At 38.8% G+C, this 19,485-nt stretch overlaps 2 protein-coding genes across 4 annotated transcripts; both read left to right on the forward strand.

Moving 5' to 3' along the window:
- Positions 1-17: 17 nt before the first annotated feature.
- On the forward strand, positions 18-8,636 carry LOC103714152 (uncharacterized). 2 transcript variants are annotated; one of them, XM_008801309.5, is made up of 8 exons: positions 62-406; positions 541-625; positions 1,744-1,785; positions 2,040-2,208; positions 5,060-5,112; positions 5,334-5,564; positions 7,072-7,118; positions 8,371-8,636. In XM_008801309.5, the coding sequence occupies exons 1-8, from the start codon at positions 168-170 to the stop codon at positions 8,423-8,425; spliced, it is 921 nt and encodes a 306-aa protein (XP_008799531.3). In that variant the 5' UTR covers positions 62-167; the 3' UTR covers positions 8,426-8,636. The 2 variants fall into 2 exon arrangements, with proteins under 2 accessions (XP_088574676.1, XP_008799531.3); XM_088718550.1 differs by lacking the exon at positions 1,744-1,785 and having other exon boundaries at positions 18-406.
- A 3,102-nt stretch (positions 8,637-11,738) lies between these two features.
- Positions 11,739-19,065, forward strand: LOC103714155 (uncharacterized). Of its 2 annotated transcripts, XM_088718536.1 has the most exons (7): positions 11,739-12,373; positions 12,487-12,651; positions 14,002-16,965; positions 17,080-17,534; positions 17,814-17,990; positions 18,349-18,518; positions 18,612-19,065. In XM_088718536.1, exon 3 carries the CDS (start codon positions 14,237-14,239, stop codon positions 16,754-16,756), a length of 2,520 nt encoding a protein of 839 aa, XP_088574662.1. In that variant the 5' UTR covers positions 11,739-12,373; positions 12,487-12,651; positions 14,002-14,236; the 3' UTR covers positions 16,757-16,965; positions 17,080-17,534; positions 17,814-17,990; positions 18,349-18,518; positions 18,612-19,065. The 2 variants fall into 2 exon arrangements, with proteins under 2 accessions (XP_088574662.1, XP_088574661.1); XM_088718535.1 differs by having other exon boundaries at positions 14,002-17,534.
- Positions 19,066-19,485: the final 420 nt, after the last annotated feature.

Below are 19,485 nucleotides of genomic sequence, written 5' to 3' on the forward strand. Positions count from 1 at the left end.
TCGGGTCTTGAGTGGTGGAACCGAAGCCGGGCCGACTAAAATGTCGGAGTTTGGGTTGTCGGTTGGGATTCGAGGGCGGAATGGATCGGGTTTCTTATATGTAGAATGAACACGGCAAGACATGCCGACTTTAATTGAAGAATCGAGCACGGCTGCACGAGGAAGCCATGGAAGCAACCCCGCTCCCCTCTTCCCGAGGACAAGAATCTAGCGCAGAAAACCCTACCCTTAGCCGTCCATCACCGTCGCTTTCGCCTTCGCCGTCGCGGCTATGGAGACCGGCAGCCCAGAGGAACCTCAGGAACCAGTGGTCGAAGCTTCTCTCTAGCAAGGACCGATGGGTCTCTGCGGCATCTGAGGGGAGAGCCCGCGCCACTTCTCTCGTGAACGCGTATCTATCACGCAAGTGAGATGAAAGATTTCGATTCTATTCTCCTTCTGTTCTTCGTTTTCGGATTTTGTTCTTCTTTTCGTTTCGAGGGCACGGACCAGTCTGGGAGCTAGGGTTTACGCGAGATTTTGGGTTGGATTGTGGATTAGGTATTTGCCGGAGATGGATTTGGGCGTTCTGAAGGATATGCCTGGGATTCGGCAGAAGGCTTGCGACAAATTGGCTCAGAAGCAGGTAATCTTCTTCCAAGGTGCGCATCTTTGCATCTAGATTGCTTACTCTTTATACTAAAATCTTGAGCTTTCATCCTTTTGTTCCCTTTTCAGTTGCAGTTTAACTGGCTTGGATAGATAATGCCATCGAAATGTTTTTGATGTCTTTTACACTAACAAAACCAGCTTTGTTCAAAAAGAGATGGTTTCACAGCGACTCTGCTTGTTTCAGTCTGTAACATACAAAATCAACTTCTATGGTTTTTCATATGCCTTGCATCCCTCCTGATTATAATTTCATTTCGGCGATTGTCAGAAAACATATGAAACAAAATGAAATGGAGGGATTAGATTATGTTGAAACATGTTCCAAAACCAAGCTTCCAAAACATGGTCAGAAAATTATGGAAGTTGATCAATTGACAAATTAAATCAAGGATTTAGGTACAGGAATATACCAATATGTATTGTACAGTACACCCCACATCAGACGCGTACAGGTAGAGAGTACAGAGGTATGCACAATCATATTGTGCACGTTGAGATCTGCCATGTGGCAATCACTGATATGAACAATTTTCTATCTCAAAGCCCTTGTCTTGTGACCTGGCAAGGTAGCAGCATGATACGGTAGAATACATTGTGGTAAAATGTTGTACATGCCAACTTGTGCCTGGAATAGTATGACATGTAGTACGATATTTGTTGAATTTGATACTTTTACATATACTCCATGTGCTCTCTGCTGCAATGCTTCCTCATATATTTTAACCTGTATCTAAATAGTGTCTATGAGCTACCTAGTATTTGGCACATGTGGTGCATGTGAGAGGGAGCACAGTAATGGTGGATATTCATGCTCCCATCTGATTCTACAATTTTTTGTCCATGTATATTGGTGTATGCACTTTGCTTTTGGTTGGTGCACTTCTCTTGTTTTTACCAGAGTATGAACCAGGTCCTGGTGTATTTGCAAAAAGAAGTGCTTTAAAAGGCAATCATTGGATGAATCTGAAGTAGGAGCCTGGTAGTTTGTATCATAATATAGACATGCTTTTTATTGTATAAACTGACATTTCCTTTTCCTCTTTTATTATTTTGCACCGACTTTTCCTCTCTCTTTTTGTTCCTTTGTTTCAGGAGCTGTATCACAACATGCTTATATCATCTTATAAGGAAATGGTATGCATGCTTACCTTTTACAGTTCATTGCAGCATCATTTAGTGGTTTTGAATGGTGTATATTTTGGCTTGTAGAACTCTATATAATGCTCCAATGGAATTATGATTTTTGAAATGCACTTTTTTCTATATAAAAAAAAAAAAAAGAAATCCAGTCATAGCAGCTAGTATTATAGTCTGTATGCATCTCAGTTAGGGGGTGAATCTCTAATGAGGACTAAATTCTTCTCCAAAATGGATTCTATCTATTGTAGGTAGTTGCTGTTTCTCACTTGGTGAAAGCATCTAGCTCCATGCGATGTTTTCTTAAGGGATCTGTAGCTGAACCCCTTGTACAATTTTGTGATCATCCTGAGAACAAGAACGACTTTGGAGATGGTGGAGGGATTCCGGTGTTTTCATCTTTCCCAATCTCACATTTTGGTAAGTGTTCACAGTCATGTTTTGACATGGTGATGCTATACACACACAAAAACACACACACACATACAGAGCACATATACATACATATATGTGAATATAGTGTGCGTGTGTGCGCTGACACACTAACACATACATGCGGTGGTTTAGAACCCCTTTTATGTTTTTTTACTATTTTCTTTGATTGACCCTTTTGTCTCTTAGTTTTATTATGAGAATTTTCATTGAGACATAGCAACATATAACATTTTGTGTGTAGTGTGGGTGTGTCCTTATGCCCACTCAGAGTAGATTGGATTGGGTCTCTACTTTTTGTGTGGTCTGATCTTGGTCTCTGATCCTTTCCTAGCTTATTTAAAGCCCTCATGGATCTTATGCTAGATGTGAACATATGAGAATGCAGAGAATTGTAGTTATACATGATGAGATTCCATGAGATTTCTTAGATTTTTCAAATTACAGGCTAAAAGAAATGGATTTTCGGTTGTTAAAGGGTTTACAAGTCTTAAATTGTGTTTGGTTTGAAAGAAGAAAATTGCATGGATCTAATGAAACAGGCCAATTTTCTCTAGTTCTTGATAGAACTACCTACATTTTGGTCTAATGGTGAAGTTGATTATGTTTTAATTAAAGTTAAACTGATAATTGTAATTCACCCAAGTGTGCGTGAATATTGTTCTTGAACTTTGGACATGTAGAGAGAGTACTAGGCAAAACTTCTAGTTATATCATCAACTCAAGGGAAGAGACATTTTTCGACTTAGGGAATTGTAACCTATATAAAAGATATATGAACATTCAAGTGCATTTTTTCCTTAGTGGAATTTTTCTCATAATAATATACCTAGATGAGAACTATGTGCATTTTTAGTTATATAAAAGCTGTTTGAATAGTGAGTGTCATATTGAGAACTCTCTGAGGTCTATGGGCACCTAAAAAACATTTTTCTCATATTATTTTTAAAAAAGAACTTTGTGGAGCTTGAATTTTATATTCCAAAAGATTTGCTTTTTTTCTCCCTTTGTTCCTTCAAACCATATTTTTCCTTGTTAATATACCACCAATTCCCAACGTCACAATTATGCTCACTGTTAAGATTGGGATCGACTCGTGAATTATAAAGTGGATTGAACTAGATCGGATCTAGGGCTAATTAGTGGGCCATGCCACGCCCATGCCCACAGAGTTGGGTTGTCTTGGGGTCAGGTGGGGCTGGCCTGGGCCTCAAATTTTAGGCCCACATTGTTGATGGGCTTGATATGGGTTGGTCTAGGCTCCACCCTTGTCCCATACAATAATAAACTCCCCTGATTCTGTTACTTCTTCATTTTATTATCCTCATCCTCAAGCCCTAACCCTAGACTAGTTCCTTCCCCTCCCCACTCTTCTGCTCTCCCATTGTTGCCAAATTGAAATGCTAGCTTGTTGTCATTGGAAAAGCCAACACCAATGGCCGTTGGGAACCAAGTGATCTGGGAAGAGCGTAGTGATGAAGAGGAGGGTGCAACAATGGTTGCAGGTGGTTACAAGGATCATGCATGTGGCCAGGAAGCGGAGGTCGCATTGGAGGGTGGTGGTTGGGGCACAGGTGGCCTTGAAGGTGCTCTGCTTTGTCATGGTCTTTCATCTTCACCATAGACCGCCAACAATGCTGGGCCTTGAGCTTTTCTAGTTATACCTTTAGCCTTCTAGGGTTTGGGTCATTGATATAGTGGTCATGATGAAAGGACTCTTGGTCAATCATCATTTTGATCTAAGATTTGGTGGTGGTTGATTATATATGTAAACTGGACCAACTTGTGGTCCTAGCTTCGGTTAGGGCTTAGGCTTGAAGCTTTCGGGCCAGGCCAGCCTTGGGCCTATTATTTATTTGAAGTGGGTTTGGGCCAGCCTTGTGCTAGCGTTAAATCATACGAGCTAGGCTAGGCCTAGGACAGGCCAACTCAAGCTTGGCAGTTAGTAGTCCTTATCGAATTGCAGATTGTTAGATTTTTTTTCTTATTTCTTCTGAAGATCTTTAAAAGATATAAAAATATAAAAGTTGAAATCTGAGTCAACTATACAGTAGATGAACATTGTGCACCATACATACAAGAAATCTAGCTTCTAGTAACATAAGCCTGTATATAGCTTGTCTAGTGAAACAAACATTGTGCACCAATATTCAAGATATTTATGTACTAACCATCAATTCAATTATCATTTTAGTTAGAGTTTTTTAGAAAAAAAACATGGTTTTAGTGAGTGTTTTAGGAAAAAAAACATGGACAAGATTTTATATCCTTGTGAAAAATAAAAAAAAATATTGCCTTTTGTTTTTTTAACCCCCATAAGCTCCAATTACAAGCTTGATAATTTTACTTCTCATGAGTTATTAATAATAAATAATTTAAAAGTTACATAGTCAAATGATTTATAGAAAATGGAACAACATGCTGTTTATATATCATAAACCCAGTCACATCTTATCATCCAAGGGATTGTATATTTCATACTACATATCTAGATCCTGCCTTCTTAAGCAATCCTGACCCAAAGATGAGATTTGATTGGTTAGGACCATTTTGATATAGGTTGTGAGATCCGAATCATGCATCATAAGATTTTGACGACATGATTATTGTTATTGATTTAGTATGTTCTTAATTATTTAAGTTTACATTGATAGGTTCCTCCTATGCATTATGTTTGATTCTTCCCCACGATTTAATTTACATTCCTCGCAGTTTTACTTTTACCTCCACTTATATACATTAAGTTGATTTGATTTCTGTTTAATATGTAAGGTACATGGAGGTGATTCAAGTTAATCTTACATAGTAATCTGAGAATGTTTTCTATTTATAATATCAGAAAATCTTGCTCAAGAGCTTGTCGAGATGTTTGCTTTAGAGCTAAGTTTGAAGGTATCGATGACAACCTTATTCTTTTGAAAATAAAATTTTTATGACTTTCTTTTAGAAATCATTTATGACTTCAGATGAGTTACTTGACCTCTTATTGTAACTGTATTTGACAGTCTGAACTCTAATTTATCTGGAATATCTCTCACTTGCATGTCTTGCTTTCACTTTCATTTGGCTCCTTTTTTTTTGTTTTATCTTTTTATTGTTTTTGGCATGAATAGCGGCTGCTAGTGGTCGAGCTACTCTCCATTAGTTGGAGCCAGAACACAGGACAAATCGATGGATTAAAATGGTCGGATGAGCTATACCTTGGAGAATTTGATGATTTGAGAATGAATGGCCTGTATTCTGAAGAAAGTTGTGAGCCGCTACCTCCACGGATAAAGAATTGGGATTCCAGTATCCCGTTGACTAGGCACTTAGACCATCCTCCAAAAAGTGAAGTTTTGCAGGTTAATTATTACATTCTAATTATGAGATCTTTGCTGTCATGACTTTTCATTGAATAATGTCCTTTGGCCACTTTCATGTTTCTTGTTTGTTACATAGATCAAATCTTTTTTGACCACCAGGTCATCACAGCACCAATGTGGCAACAGCAGGTTGGTGTGTTATTGAGATCAAATTTGACTGAAGTATGAGATATGTAATATATAGTGAAATGAAATGATGCTGGACATCTTAGTAAATAAAGAAGGCTTGTCCATAAATAAACAAGATGTGATGTTGGTTGGGGATGTCATGAAGTCCTAAAATTTCTTCTATTTTTTTGGTTTGAAGTTTAATAAAATTTCTCGTTTTCTTGGCTTTGAACATTAAGATATTCTTTTTTAATATAGAAATAAACTCAGTGACTGAGTCTTCTGGAGTGGCAGCCATCTGATATTGATGCTCCATTATATCTTGAAATGAGACCTCAAAGTATTGGATCAGTGGGTCATTTGTCTTCCAATTCATGAGGAAAATTTTCTTGCTGCTAAAGGGTGCATTCTTTCTTTTTATTTGAAAAGTGTAAAGTGAATCAAGTTGTCTTTGGCTGCTCCATGTGCCTTTTAGCTTTGAAGCATGGGTGAATGACTTAGGGGGTAAAATGAGTACTTTTCTTTTTAGGTTAGGCTATTAATGACTTTATAATTCTTTTGCTCCCTTCCCCTGCTTCTAAAAAAGTTGCTATATCCACTGTTGGCTTGTCTTTCCCGGCTTTCGAGTAGTGCTTTCCAGACTTGAGAGCGTAGGAGTTGACTTGCTACATAATTCGTTTTATCAAAGATTGCCATTGCAGCCTGATTATCCCTATTATTTTACAAAATACCTAGATAGCCATCAAATTATGATTTTTACAAGTGAATCACATATTGAATCTAGATTCTCCTGTTGCATTAGTTGGCTCAATCTTCGTCTTTGAGAAATTTGTGGGGCTGTGCAAGAAATATGTTTGAACCAACATTCATTTATAAAAAAACAGCAAACTAATTGCCTGAAGTTGGCAATCTTGGCATGGGCACCCACCTAGCACATGATACATAGCTTTTTTCATATTTTTCATAAATGGGTGTTTGCTTTTCATGTCAAGCACCCACTGATACATTTTGTGTAGGTATTAGGATCTCTCAGAGGTCCATTATTCTTCTCGTCTGAATTTCCGCATATTAGCTTCATGGCTCCTATTAGAAGCTGGCTTGAGACATCATTGGCATAGTGGTGTTTACGAGAGAAGTGCAGTTCTGTCAGTCAAAGCTGATAGATTTTCATGACCCTCTAGCATATTCAGTGGAATAAGATCCATCATGTGATGGTTTTGGGGTGCAAATCTTATGGCCGTGTTCTTGGATAACATGTTCTGGGACTTTTGCAAAGTTATTTCTCTATATGCAGGAAAGCAACATTTTATTTTGTGGTCAAGAAAAGGAACATGTTCTCATTTTTCCTGTCTAACCATTGATTTGGGTTGGCTTGCAGGTGTACTTAACTACATGGCTTGCTGACGTGAACATTAATATGAATAGGTACAGAAACAGAGGATCTCTTGCTCGAGTTTTTCAGAAATCTTTTAGACCATCTTGATCAAACTTAACATGAAATATATACTATATTGACTCCATACTAAGTTGAAATGTAACAAGCACTGATAGGTAGCTATCATCAAGGATTTTGGAAGGCTTAAGTTTGGGTATAAAGGCTTCATTTTCAGTTACCCACTGTTGGCCTCATCTGACTTAGCCATTCCACCAAGTGGCTTGAGAGTTCTCTTTATAAACGTTGTTTGTGTTATCACCAAACACACTGACTAGTCATTTTATATATTTTATATTCAAACTTAATTTCTACTCGTCTTGTGTTTGTAATGTTTTCATCTCTTAGAAATTTGTCGTCCTCTCTCTTTTGCTACTCATGAATGCCATTTAACTCCATTGCCTCTTGTCCTTTAAGGATCCAAGATTACAAAGCCCTTTCTGCTATGGTGCTTCACGTCCATGAGGCCATATGGTGTCTATTGCTGGACTAGCTGACTGGTTACACATGATAAAAAAAGATCATAAGCTAAAGCTATTCGTTTAATTTGTTTCAATGTGTTATATTTTTTATTCTTTAAAGCATTGTTGAAGAGAATGTATTGGAGTAAACCATGTACAAGAGAATGTATTGGATTTATACTAGGATGACCTGTCAGAAAAACATATTTATATAGACTGAACATTCTACATGCATTGAGTATTCCATTAAGAATATTATACAATGGAAAGCAAGGAGTGCCCGAAGGCTCTGTTTGGTGCTGAGAAAGTGAAAAAACAGAAAGTTTGTTGGGCACCAAACTTCTTCCCATTATTTCGTATCAAGAAGAAAATTTAGGCAAAGATGAGAAAATTATGCACCTCCAATAAAACCATTATCAATTCTGAGAGTGTGTGTGTGTGTGAGAGAGAGAGAGCACCTAAGGGACATATGGTTTATACTTTATAACCCATCTGCTAATCTTCACTAGAACTTCTTAATTTCCTGAGCTCAATCAGACATGAGAAAAATTTTAAATTTCTTTTTCCACTATATTTTTTTTTTCCTTTTTTTTTTTCTCGGCAACCAAGCAGAGCTTAGCCGTTGGCTATTCATGTGTGATATCATTGTCTTATTTCTTTTATGCTTTATGATAATGTTTATCATTATGATGTACATGCTACGATAAGAAAACAGTTATATTTTCCCCCTGGCACTGTCAGTGATCTGATAACAAAAATATTCTCTTTCTTTCGTGTGTTTCAGGTTAAGTGAAATATTTGCTACAGTTGAAGAAGAAATGCAAGTCAAATTGTCCTGAACTTTACAACGAATCTCCTAGACAAAATCAAGGGAAGAACAATCTCTGGAATGTCCCTCTGTACATGTTTTATTTTGGTTATGGAAGCAACAAAAGATGTGCATGGAACCTCAGAGAAAAAAAAGCAACTTGTTTGCTCATGCAGGAAACTTTGGCGAAATTGAGAATTAGTTTGGGAGGATGATTTATAGAAAAACTTTATATGATTTTCTGGGCTGCTTGTTTGTGTTTTATTGATGGAAACCATGGCTTAAGTTCTTAGTAATGTCTGAAAATTCATGCCATAAGTGGCCACTTATGCCTGGGGGATATTTTCTGCACCACGCCATGAATGCGGTTTCTAGATTTGGCCTCGGCCTGTCACCCACTGTCTAAAGGCATCATGTGTAGGAATCTTAAACCAAAATTTAAAAAGAGATGCAACAGGTCGACAGTTACAGGAGAGGTGTTTTTGTTCTTTTACTGGATGGTTGGCTCCAATTCATATGATTATTAAATGCCGACTGCTTGATTTATGAGTGTCAACGGTAATCCCAGTTTATCAGTTCCAAAGGGTCTATACCTCTCTCCGGTCTGCTCCGTCTCCCTCGTCCCTCACTCCCTCTCCCTGTTCTTCTGCTTGCCCCTTTGCGCCGCTCCCCGGCGGCCGTCTCCGTGATTCCCCACTTACGCCGGTATCCGGTAGAGGACGCTTGATAGTCTCGGTCCTCCACCGCGTCATAGCGGAACGGGCATCCTCTCCTCCGCCGGTGCCAGGGCTGCCGACTCCCTGCCCTCCCCTTCTCCGCCACTGGAGCCTCAGATTATTGTCTCCCACCGCCTCCCGCTCTGTCTCCCCGGATCCCGTTGTCCCCTCCGGCTGGTCCACCTACGCCCACGACGGCCTCGTCCTTTAGCTCCGCTCTAGCCTTCCCGCCGGCGCCAAGTGCCTCCAGGTTACTACCCCTCCGCAGCCCAGGGCCGGCCCAAGCCTTAGGCGACCGAGGCGGTCGCCTAAGGCCTCGGCCCAAAGGAAGGCCTCCACTCTGCATGCTCCTGTCTGGGATCGCCATCGCCGAAGCCGGTCGGAGGCCTACGAGCTGCTCCAGCCTGCAGCTGCCCATCATAGGATTCATAGATTAGCTGCCGCCTGCCAGGCATCCAACATCCAGGCTTGGCCTGGTGGCCAACGGGCAACGGACAACGGGGCTATGGAGCCCTACGCCCCTACGATCCATAGCTGATAGCCTGTCTTCTCCAAGACTCCATCCGCCGTCCTCGGCAGCTCGGCTCGGCCGAAGACTCTTCTTCGGCGAAGAGTTTAAAACTTTAAATTCTAAATTCTTCTTCGTTCTTTTTTCCCTAATCGGCTAATCCCTAGTTCCTCCTTACTCTTCTTCGGTTCTTCCTGCTAATCCCTAGTTCCTCCTTACTCTTCTTCGGTTCTTCCTTCCCTAATCTGCTAATTCCTAGTTCCTCCTTACTCCCTAGTTCTTCCGAGTTCCGTCCACGGTCCATCGCCCGTTCGCCGTCCTCGGCAGTCGCTCGCCGAAGAGAGTGACGAGGGAATCACCGAATCAGAGAGGCGGCGTCGCCGGACGGCGTCTCTTCTCCTTCTTGGCAGTCGGCCCAGCCCTCCGGGCTCCATCCACGCTGGAGGTGAGCTTCCGCCTTTAATCTTGCGAGTGTTCTGTTTTCTTTTTTTAGCTAGAGGTGTTCTGTTCTCTTCCGCCTGATGGGTTATTTATTTTTGTTAATTTATTCTGATTCAGTATATTGGTTCAATACCTCAATGGTTCTCTTCCTCTGTTTTGTTTTGTAGCGGGAAGGAAAATTATAGAGATCTTGGGGTTTATTTAATTGTTTTTTACACATATCCAGCTTTTTTGTTGTTTCCCCCTCGTAACATTAACAGGGTGGGTAATGCTTGAAATAACTGATCTTTCTAGAGGAGCAAAATTAGACTCAAGAGATTGAATTTGGCAACCAGGCCTCTCAATGAAAAAAGAACATATTTACGGCCGATCATCCCGTTGTTATCCATGAAAATCATGCAACTTTCGGAATTTCTCCATATAGAAGAAAGTAGGAAAAAAAAATAAAACAATAAACAATAAAACAACCACCCCTGAAAATTACACTCCTAAAATGAACCGGAGAACAAGATCACAAAGCAAATATCTATACAACTTCAAACCAAGGGCCTCTTTTCTTCTTCTTGTTCTCGAGATCCTTGCTGCTGCTGTTTGAATTTACGAGGAATAGGATTATAGGGTCTTTGTATCCTGGAAGAAGTTTCAAGATGATCCCCATGGAGATCAGTAAAAGCCCGGTGCTATGCTGCCCCGTCAATGACTTTGTGAATATCAAATAAGATAGCAGTAGTGTGACTGCCTTCCTCGCTGTAGTTACCTAACAAAACATGAACACAGGAAAGACTTAAAATGTGAATCATGTTTCTAAAATCAGCTGCACTGATACTACAAGATGTCAAAAGAGAGACTAAAAATACTGAAATGTACCATTGCAGTAGTTGCTGCCCCAAAAATTGCAATGAGGGAGAGCACAAAGATCTGACCCACAAAGGTGGCCATTGCTTCAAACACGAGCACAGCATAGACATATAGATGCTGCATCCATTAACAATGAGAAGAGACTCTCATCAGACCAATAGTGTCCAGTTTTACATCTTCAATTACAAGTGATCCAAATCAAGCTAGTATTATTCAGCGAAAAAACTACAAAATGTTTCCCTTTGAGTATAAATATAGCACACAAACACAGACGCATGGTTGCATTATTATTGATTCGGAAGATGGAGAACCTGCTGTATAAGTGATATTTGTATGGTTTCTTAACTTGGATTTTGTTGGTTGTTAAAAATATTTGTAGGTTTAACGGGCACCCGACACTCCGCATATTTTTAAATAAATTTTTAAAAGTATTTTACACTTATTAAATTTTTTTTATTTTTCTAAAAAAGACCTTCTTTAATGAGTTCGCCTTAGGCCTCCAAATGCATTGGGCCGCCCCTGCCGCAGCCTCCCGGACGGCCTCGACCCAGGCCACCCCAAGGCCGTCGCGAGAATGTCGTGCGTTTCGGTAAGGCAGTTAGGAGAGAGAAAATCAACAGAAAATTTTCGGAAGGCGTTTCGCTAGGTTTAATATTACTGGCGGTCGTATCCTGACGTGTCGCGATAAAAATCTAAACTATTCCTGGTCTCACAAACTATAATATATATCATTGATCGACTCCCACCCGCTATCCATCTCTTCTCCTTGTGACACCACCCGCTATCTTTTTAATATATGCGAACGTTCGTGATGATCTTTTGCTTTCCTTCTGATACTGACGTTTAAGATATCTGTATCAACGAAATCAGCAAAGAAAGGGGGAAAAAAAAACCAAGGAAGCAAAAGCTCCACTTTTTAAGAAGCACAACTAAGTTTCCCCGCAATCATCACAGTAAGCATGGAAGGGTAGACAGAATCAGCTACTTACCCGACTCCATCCTCCATCACATTCTCTCCCTGATGCCTTTCAGAGACGCAGTGCGAACCAGCACCCTCGCCAAGTCGGGCATGGACTTCGACCAGCGTCTCATCTACTGCCACAGCTCCTCAAACTTTTTCAACGCCATCTCGGGGGATTTTAGGCTGCTTATGGGCCTATTATAACCTGAAGCGCGAGGCAACCGTCTTCATGGACTTCGTCGACCGCGGTTTGCACCTCCGCAATGGCCTCAAGATCAGAACAATGCCCTTTTCTTTCAATGCCCTGTGTCCCGTGTTGATTCTTCGATCAGGTTCGCGGCTCGAGGGGGGCCCGCCCAAGCCTTGGGCGACCTAGCCCCAGCCCAAAGAAAGGCCCACGCCCGACAGTGACTCCTATCTCCTAGCTACGGTAGTCCGTAGAGGTAGAGGCGCAGAGCCAACGGCTACTTCGACAAGACGACTGAGCCACTGAGGGTGAGTCGCCGCGACGCCGTCCCAATCCCATCGCCCATCGTCCCTTTCTTTAAAATCCTCATCGTCCTCCACTCCTCCTCTATCCTCATCGTTCCTGAGCTCCTCTTCTGCAGCTCTGCTTCAGTCTTCACCGACCACTCACCGGCGCGGTCGTCTCCTCCACCTCCCCGGCATCCCCCGGCTGCAGCACCGCCTGTGCCCACCTTCATCTCCCGCGACCTCCTCGCCTCCCTCCCGTCCCCTGACTCCCGTCTTCTTCACGTCAGCCCGCTGCACTTGTGAGTCTCTCTTTCAGTCTCTCTAGATGGACAAGAAAGATGTTTGAGGAAATGCCTATGAAAATTTGTGATGCGTATAGCACCTAAATCAGTGAAAGAGCCAAGTTCAACATCTGTAGTGCCTCTTCTATCGAGTAGTTCGAACCAAGACTAAAGACTTGGATCAACAAGTTCAAGCAGACATCCCTGCTCTTGTAAAACACAGGCCTGCAGTGCATTTAGAGGAAAAGGAGAAAGCAAAATACCAAAATAATTCCTTTTATCTTCCATTCTCAAATCCACTCAATAGTCTCAGACTCTCAGATGGGCTTGCAAACTTGAGATCTTCCATGAGGGGACTCAGGGGAGTAGTTAGGATCACAAAATTTCTTCCTGATTTTATGTTTAAAGGTGTTGGATTTGAGTGCTTGTAATCCTGGGAAGAGGACCAAGAGGTTTGCCTCTTCCGTCTGTATACTACCACTGTATACTACCCAGTCTGCCATCCATGAGCACAAATTATGCATTAATTTTTAACCTACTTTCCAATCATTAGAACTCTCTCTCTCTCTCTCTCTCTCACTCTCACTCACCCACACACACACACACCCACCCAGACCCCACACACGCATACTCCCTCTCTATGGTCATAACAAGAGTAAATGAGTAATGAGCGTAAAATGATCTTCTTTGTTGTGCTTCCAGTCTTCATACTCTAATACATCTAACAAGCATACCAAGGACCAGCCTTCCCTATTGAACAAAAAAGAGAAGATAACTTTTATTGCTATGCTGCAAGCAGAAGCTTTCCACATTAATTGCAGCAGGTTTTCTTACCTGCTAGTTATTTTTCAATTTCCTTCAACATTATAGCACCAACAAGATGAATAAATTTTCTTACATACTTTGAGTAATCAAGAATTTTCATCGTATTTAAAGTTGGGCTCAACTTCTCTTTATAAGATCTTACATCTAAATCTGATTTGTAATGGAGATTGTTTGTAGATTCTGTCACAGTTTGCAGCCTATCTCTCCATCCATGTTTGGAACAACTCTATGCATAATATGCCTTCTTTTATCCTTTAGTGATGCTAGTGGTCTGGGCCAACCGGGCCAAAGATTATAGCACATAGATTAGGCTAACGGTATAAAAAGATGGCAGCATAGTGGACTAGGCCAGGGCAGCTAAGGAGCGCTCTTGGCCTCCAAACTTCCTCTAGCTATCAATTAACCTTCTACACTGCCTTAGAGGCCACTACATTACATCTGCTTTGTCTGTCAAATAACCTCTTATGGCGTATTATGTCATCTAACCTCTCATTATTCTTTTCTAATTTTGATTGTTGGTTTCATCTTACCGTTTTTGAATAGTTTGCATACTGGGCGTTCTCGAATCTCCACGGTTGTGTCTTCGGCCTCTTCTCCAACTCCACCCGTCAGTCTCCAGCACCGCTTCTCGCCGTCGAGTTCGGCCTTGCTTTGTCGGGACTTGAGTTTGTTTTTCTTGACATTATCAAGTTTTATCATTTTCAACTCTTTTATATTTTGATTTGTTTGTGGTGATTGTCTTAATTGCTTTTTTTGATAATATAATTTTTAGATTCAAATGTCTAATAGAAAATATGAATGTGGGTATGAAAAACTAAAAAAGAAAAGAAAAATCGAAGTACTCATTCAATCTCAAAAAGAAGCTCTAGATAGATTTGTTATCACAGACAAACAAAACACTACATCAAGTTCAACTCAGGAATTAGCAACAAAACAAGCACCCAAAATAGAGTTAGAAGATGACATGAAAAGAAGAACTAAACAAAATGAGATTGACAACCAGATTCATAGTGAAGAACACAATGGGGAATTAGATGGAGATAGTATAAATAAAGATAGTGTAGAGCTTAATAAAACTAGTTCTATTTCTACAAATATATACGATCCTGGTCAATGGAAACACATCGATACAAAGTTGAGAGATCTATTAGTGGAAAGAGGTCCAATTAGAGATTATGATCTTCATTTTCCTAGGGATGAAAATAATAGACACTTCTCTACGCTACATTATATTTGTAAATTACCTAATGGTGAAAAACATAATAGAAGATGGTTAGTGTATTCGAAGGATTTGGATAGGGTATATTGTTTTTGCTGTAAATTATTTGATTCAACGCCTAACACGAGTCACTTAGTCAATGAAGGAATTAGAAATTGGAAAAATCTAGGTATTATACTCAAAAGTCATGAAACAACTAATGAACATATTACTAGCATGAAGAAGTGGATTGACTTAGAAGTAATATTGTTGAAAAACAAGACAATTGACAAAAGTCTCCAAGAACAAATAAATCAAGAGAAAGATCATTGGAAAAAAGTACTATTGAGAATTATTGCTGTCGTGAAAAATCTTGCAAAAAATAATTTAGCATTTCAGGAAAAGAATGAAGAGATCTATCAAAGCAATAAAGAAACTTTTCTAAGCCTTATTAAAATGATTGCAGAATTTGATCCAGTAATGCAAGAACATGTTCGACGCATTCAACATAGAAAAATTCACAATCATTATTTAGGTTATAATATTCAAAATGAATTGATTGAAATGTTGGCATATGAAATTAAAACTACAATAATCAAAAAGATTAAAGAAGTAAAATACTTTTCTTTAATACTTGATTGCTCTCCTGATGCAAGCCATCAAGAACAAATGACCCTAGTTTTAAGATGTGTAGATACTTCAACAAGTCCACTAAAAGTAGAAGAATATTTTTTAGAATTTTTAGAAGTAGATGATACATCTGGAAAAGGCATTTTTAGCGAACTTATAAATATAACAGAAAAACATAAACTTGAGGTTAATGATATAAGAGGACAAGGGTATGACAACAGGTCTAATATGAAAGGAAAACATCAAGGTGTACAAAAGAGATTATTGGGTATAAATCCTAGAGCATTTTACACACCATGTGGATGTCATAACTTGAATTTAGTATTATGTGATAGTGCTAACTCATGTCCTAAGGCTATATCTTTTTTTGGAGTGATACAACGAATTTATACATTATTTTCTTTTTCTACAAAACGATGGAAAATTTTACAAGATAATGTACCCACATGGACTTTTAAACCCTTGTCACAGACACGTTGGGAAAGTCGTATTGAAAGTGTTAAAGCAATTAAAAGCCAAACTCCTAAAATAAGAGATGCATTAATTCAATTAGCGGAAACTAGTGAAGATCCTAAAACAAAGAGTGAAGCCACATGCTTAGCTACATATGAGATTGAGAATTTTGAATTCTTATTGGGCATAAATATTTGGTATGATATCTTGTTTGCTGTTAACTCAGTTAGTAAGAACTTACAATCTGAAAACATGCATATTGATGTTGCTATCAATCAATTAAAATATCTTCTTTCTTATTTGAAAAGTTATAAGAAAAATGGATTCATAACTGCTTTGAATAAATCTAAAGAAATGGCAAATGAAATGAAAATAGAACCTACATTTCGTGAAGAACGTGTGATCCGTAGAAGAAAACAATTTGATAAAAATAGTGATGATGAGATAGCAAGATCAGCCGAAGAATCTTTTAGAATTGATTACTTTTTATATATAGTAGATCAAGCTATTTCTTTAATTCAAAATAGGTTTGAACAATTCACCATATACGAAAATATTTTTGGTTTTTTGTTTAATTTTAGAAAGTTAAAATCTTTGAATGAAGAGGATTTGAAAAAATGTTGTCTTAATCTTGAAAACTTTTTAAAGCATGGAGAATATTCTGATATTAATGGTCTTGATTTGTTTTCAGAGTTAAAAGTTTTAAAAGAAGTTTTACAAACAGAAACTAGTACCCCTATTGATACTTTAAGTTTTATAAAAAAAACAAATTCTTTTCCAAATGCATGCATTGCTTATAGAATATTGTTAACAATACCTGTAACAGTTGCTTCTGCTGAAAGAAGTTTTTCAAAATTAAAGTTGATAAAATCTTATTTGCGATCAACTATGTCACAAGAAAGATTAAATGGATTAGCTATATTATCGATTGAAAATAGTATTTTAATGAATCTTGAGTATAAAAGTTTGATTAGTAATTTTGCATCTCAAAAAGCTAGACGAATTATTTTTAAATAAAATTTTAAAGTATTTTACACTTATTAAAAAAATTTACCATTTTTTTCTAAAAAAAAGACCTCTCTTAGTGAGTCGCTTTAGGCCCCCAAATGCATTGGGCCGCCCCTGCTCGAGGCAATGTTGAAGAGCTCCACGTCTCAATCTCTAGGGACCATTATACGCGGCTCCCCTACTTGCATGATTCCTTCTCCGCCTGCAACTCCCTTCGGGTACTGAAGCTGAGATATGGTTAATTTCTTATATTATTTGCCGGTGTTTAGCTCGCTGGAGACATTGTGCTTGGAAAATATTTTCTTTACGGGCCATGGCTACTTCTCATCTAGGGCTAACAACGATATACTACAAGCATCCAAGTTGGAAGGCCATGCTGTTTTTGATTTTGCAATCTACCCTAGGCATAAGAAAATGACCCTTGATTCGTGCCATTGGCACGCTCTCTTGCACCCTGAATATTGGTTGTCCAACGCTTGAAGAGCTGAACTTGATGGGAAATGGTGGATTAAAAGATATTAACATCACTGCTAAAGGATTGAAAAAGGTTGTGCATGGCGAGGTCACTCGTTCAAGATCTCCGATGCTCAAACTCTCAGGTCGTTCAGGTGGCTGAGAAGTAGCACTGCTGCCTTATCTGTTCCTCTTGCAGACTTTATATGTCCTCTGTGATTCAACTTGGCAATGTAAGCCATTCCATACTTGCCCTTCCCACACGTGGCAGTGTAATGAAGCTTCTACATGTTGCTGCTCAAGCTCATGTTTTAGAGCTGAGAGTTGTCTCAAGGTGAGTTTATCTGCTTCTTATTATCAATTTGATGATATATTTTCTAATACAGTCTTCTTGATACGAGCAGATGTCGAAATGCTAATTTTGATATATTGGTTTCTGCTGAAGCTGCAAACCATCCATGAAAACATGCATTAATGTATCTGCCAAAACTTGTACTGCAAAAACATATATATCAAAACATTTCTGACCAAGATTTATCATTGATTCTGATATTTGTCATTGATCTGAAATTTTACAGCAGTTTTTTTCCTTTATGTTGTTTACATCATGCAGTTAAGCCTTAACAGCAGGATGGAGCTTGCCTAACTGTGCCACAAGGTCTTACAATCAGTAGTGCCACAGCTGAAGCAACTTGAAGTTCCCAAATCATACAGATTGGATTTGGACCTGTTAAAATTCATTGATTGATTGATTATGCCAAACTTTGTCAGCCTTCTAGTCTATATAAAGGTTGCTCCAGTACATTGTAATAGATAGGCAGAAATACAATTTTTTTTCCTTATTCTTCTTTTTCAATAGGACCAACTGCTTTTCTGAACACTAAATGCTAAGATGCTATGAGCTTGAGCACTAAAGAAGCAACTCTTTGCTTTTCTTTCTAATATGCACATGTAAATCTTAAGTTGGAGTTTTTTTCTTCCTTTTCGAGCAGAGGAAAATCTTAAATTGGAGCAATTTTTTACAGCAAGAAAGTAAACTATCTTGTTGTGGCTACTTGTTGAGAATGTTTGCTTGATAAACGAATGGAATCACCTTTTTCATCTTTTCCATCAACCGGCTTTATACTTGCTGTTCTATATATTCCTAGGTACTCTTTTACAACGAGGATCCAACTGATCAACTCCCCACTTTTCACAATGCCCCTTGCCTGAAGCTTAGTGTACCAGCTCAAAATGGATGCAGTTATCTTATTCCCCGTTTGTAGAAGGCGTTCCTTTTTAGAAACTCTTAGTCATTCGATTTGTGGAGAAACCAAAGGTAAGTAACGAAATCTTATCATTTCATATTCATTTCTCAAGCAAACTGCCTGCAGAGTTCAACTTGTAATGTTTATTGCTCTTTGTTCTGTAGGAGAACTGGCCCTGGCCCTTATACAATATGTATGATGAGCCTCAAGAGACGAGCTTGGATTGCTTGTCCCATCACCTCAAGAGAGTAGAAGTCATGGACCATGTAGGCCGGAAACAGGAACTTAAAACCGCAGTCACTTGCTGAAGGAATGCAGTGAAGTTAGAGAACTGGATCCTTCACCTTCCCCAAAAGCTACACGATAATGTCAATTTTCTAGAGGGTCCCCAAATTCTTTTTGATTGCCCAAGAGTTTCACCAAATGTTGTAATTTCACTCATCTGATTGTTGGTGCTGCAGTAAGATTGAAACTTAGGGAGCTCCATATTTTTTTCAAATTAGTTTTTTTTTCCTGTTAAGAATTTAGTTTGGAACTACTGGCAGTTAGAAGGGAACTTCAAAACGGCCGGGAACTTGAGAATATTGAGTAGAAACCTGTTTGTTTAAGAGTATCCAATTGAAACTGGTGATAATCTTTTGTCTATCATATATATATATATATATATATATATATATATATATATATATATATATATATATATATATATGGTTGTAGGAGTTCTCCGATCATCATATGGATGCCAGTATTAATACATCGATATTACTGTGCTCAACTATTATTAAAGTTCATTGCTCAATATGCAATTTATATTAATAACATAGATATTAATATGCTTAATTATCGTTGAAATTATTACTTAATATGCAATAAAAAGTTGGTCGTTGAAGCCTTTTATGTATTATAATTTGTTATGTTATAATGTTACATTTCAAAAATAGGCTTAGCTAGTACAGAGTTCTCCATTTACCACATAAAATGCCAATGTTAGTAGGGGCGGCTCAATACATTTGGGGGCCTTAGGCGAACTCATTAGAA

Source organism: Phoenix dactylifera, chromosome 3, assembly GCF_051530095.1.
Source record: "Phoenix dactylifera cultivar Ajwa chromosome 3, Ajwa_hap1_PhDact_Kaust_v1.1, whole genome shotgun sequence".
In the NCBI taxonomy this organism is placed as follows: Eukaryota; Viridiplantae; Streptophyta; class Magnoliopsida; order Arecales; family Arecaceae; genus Phoenix; species Phoenix dactylifera.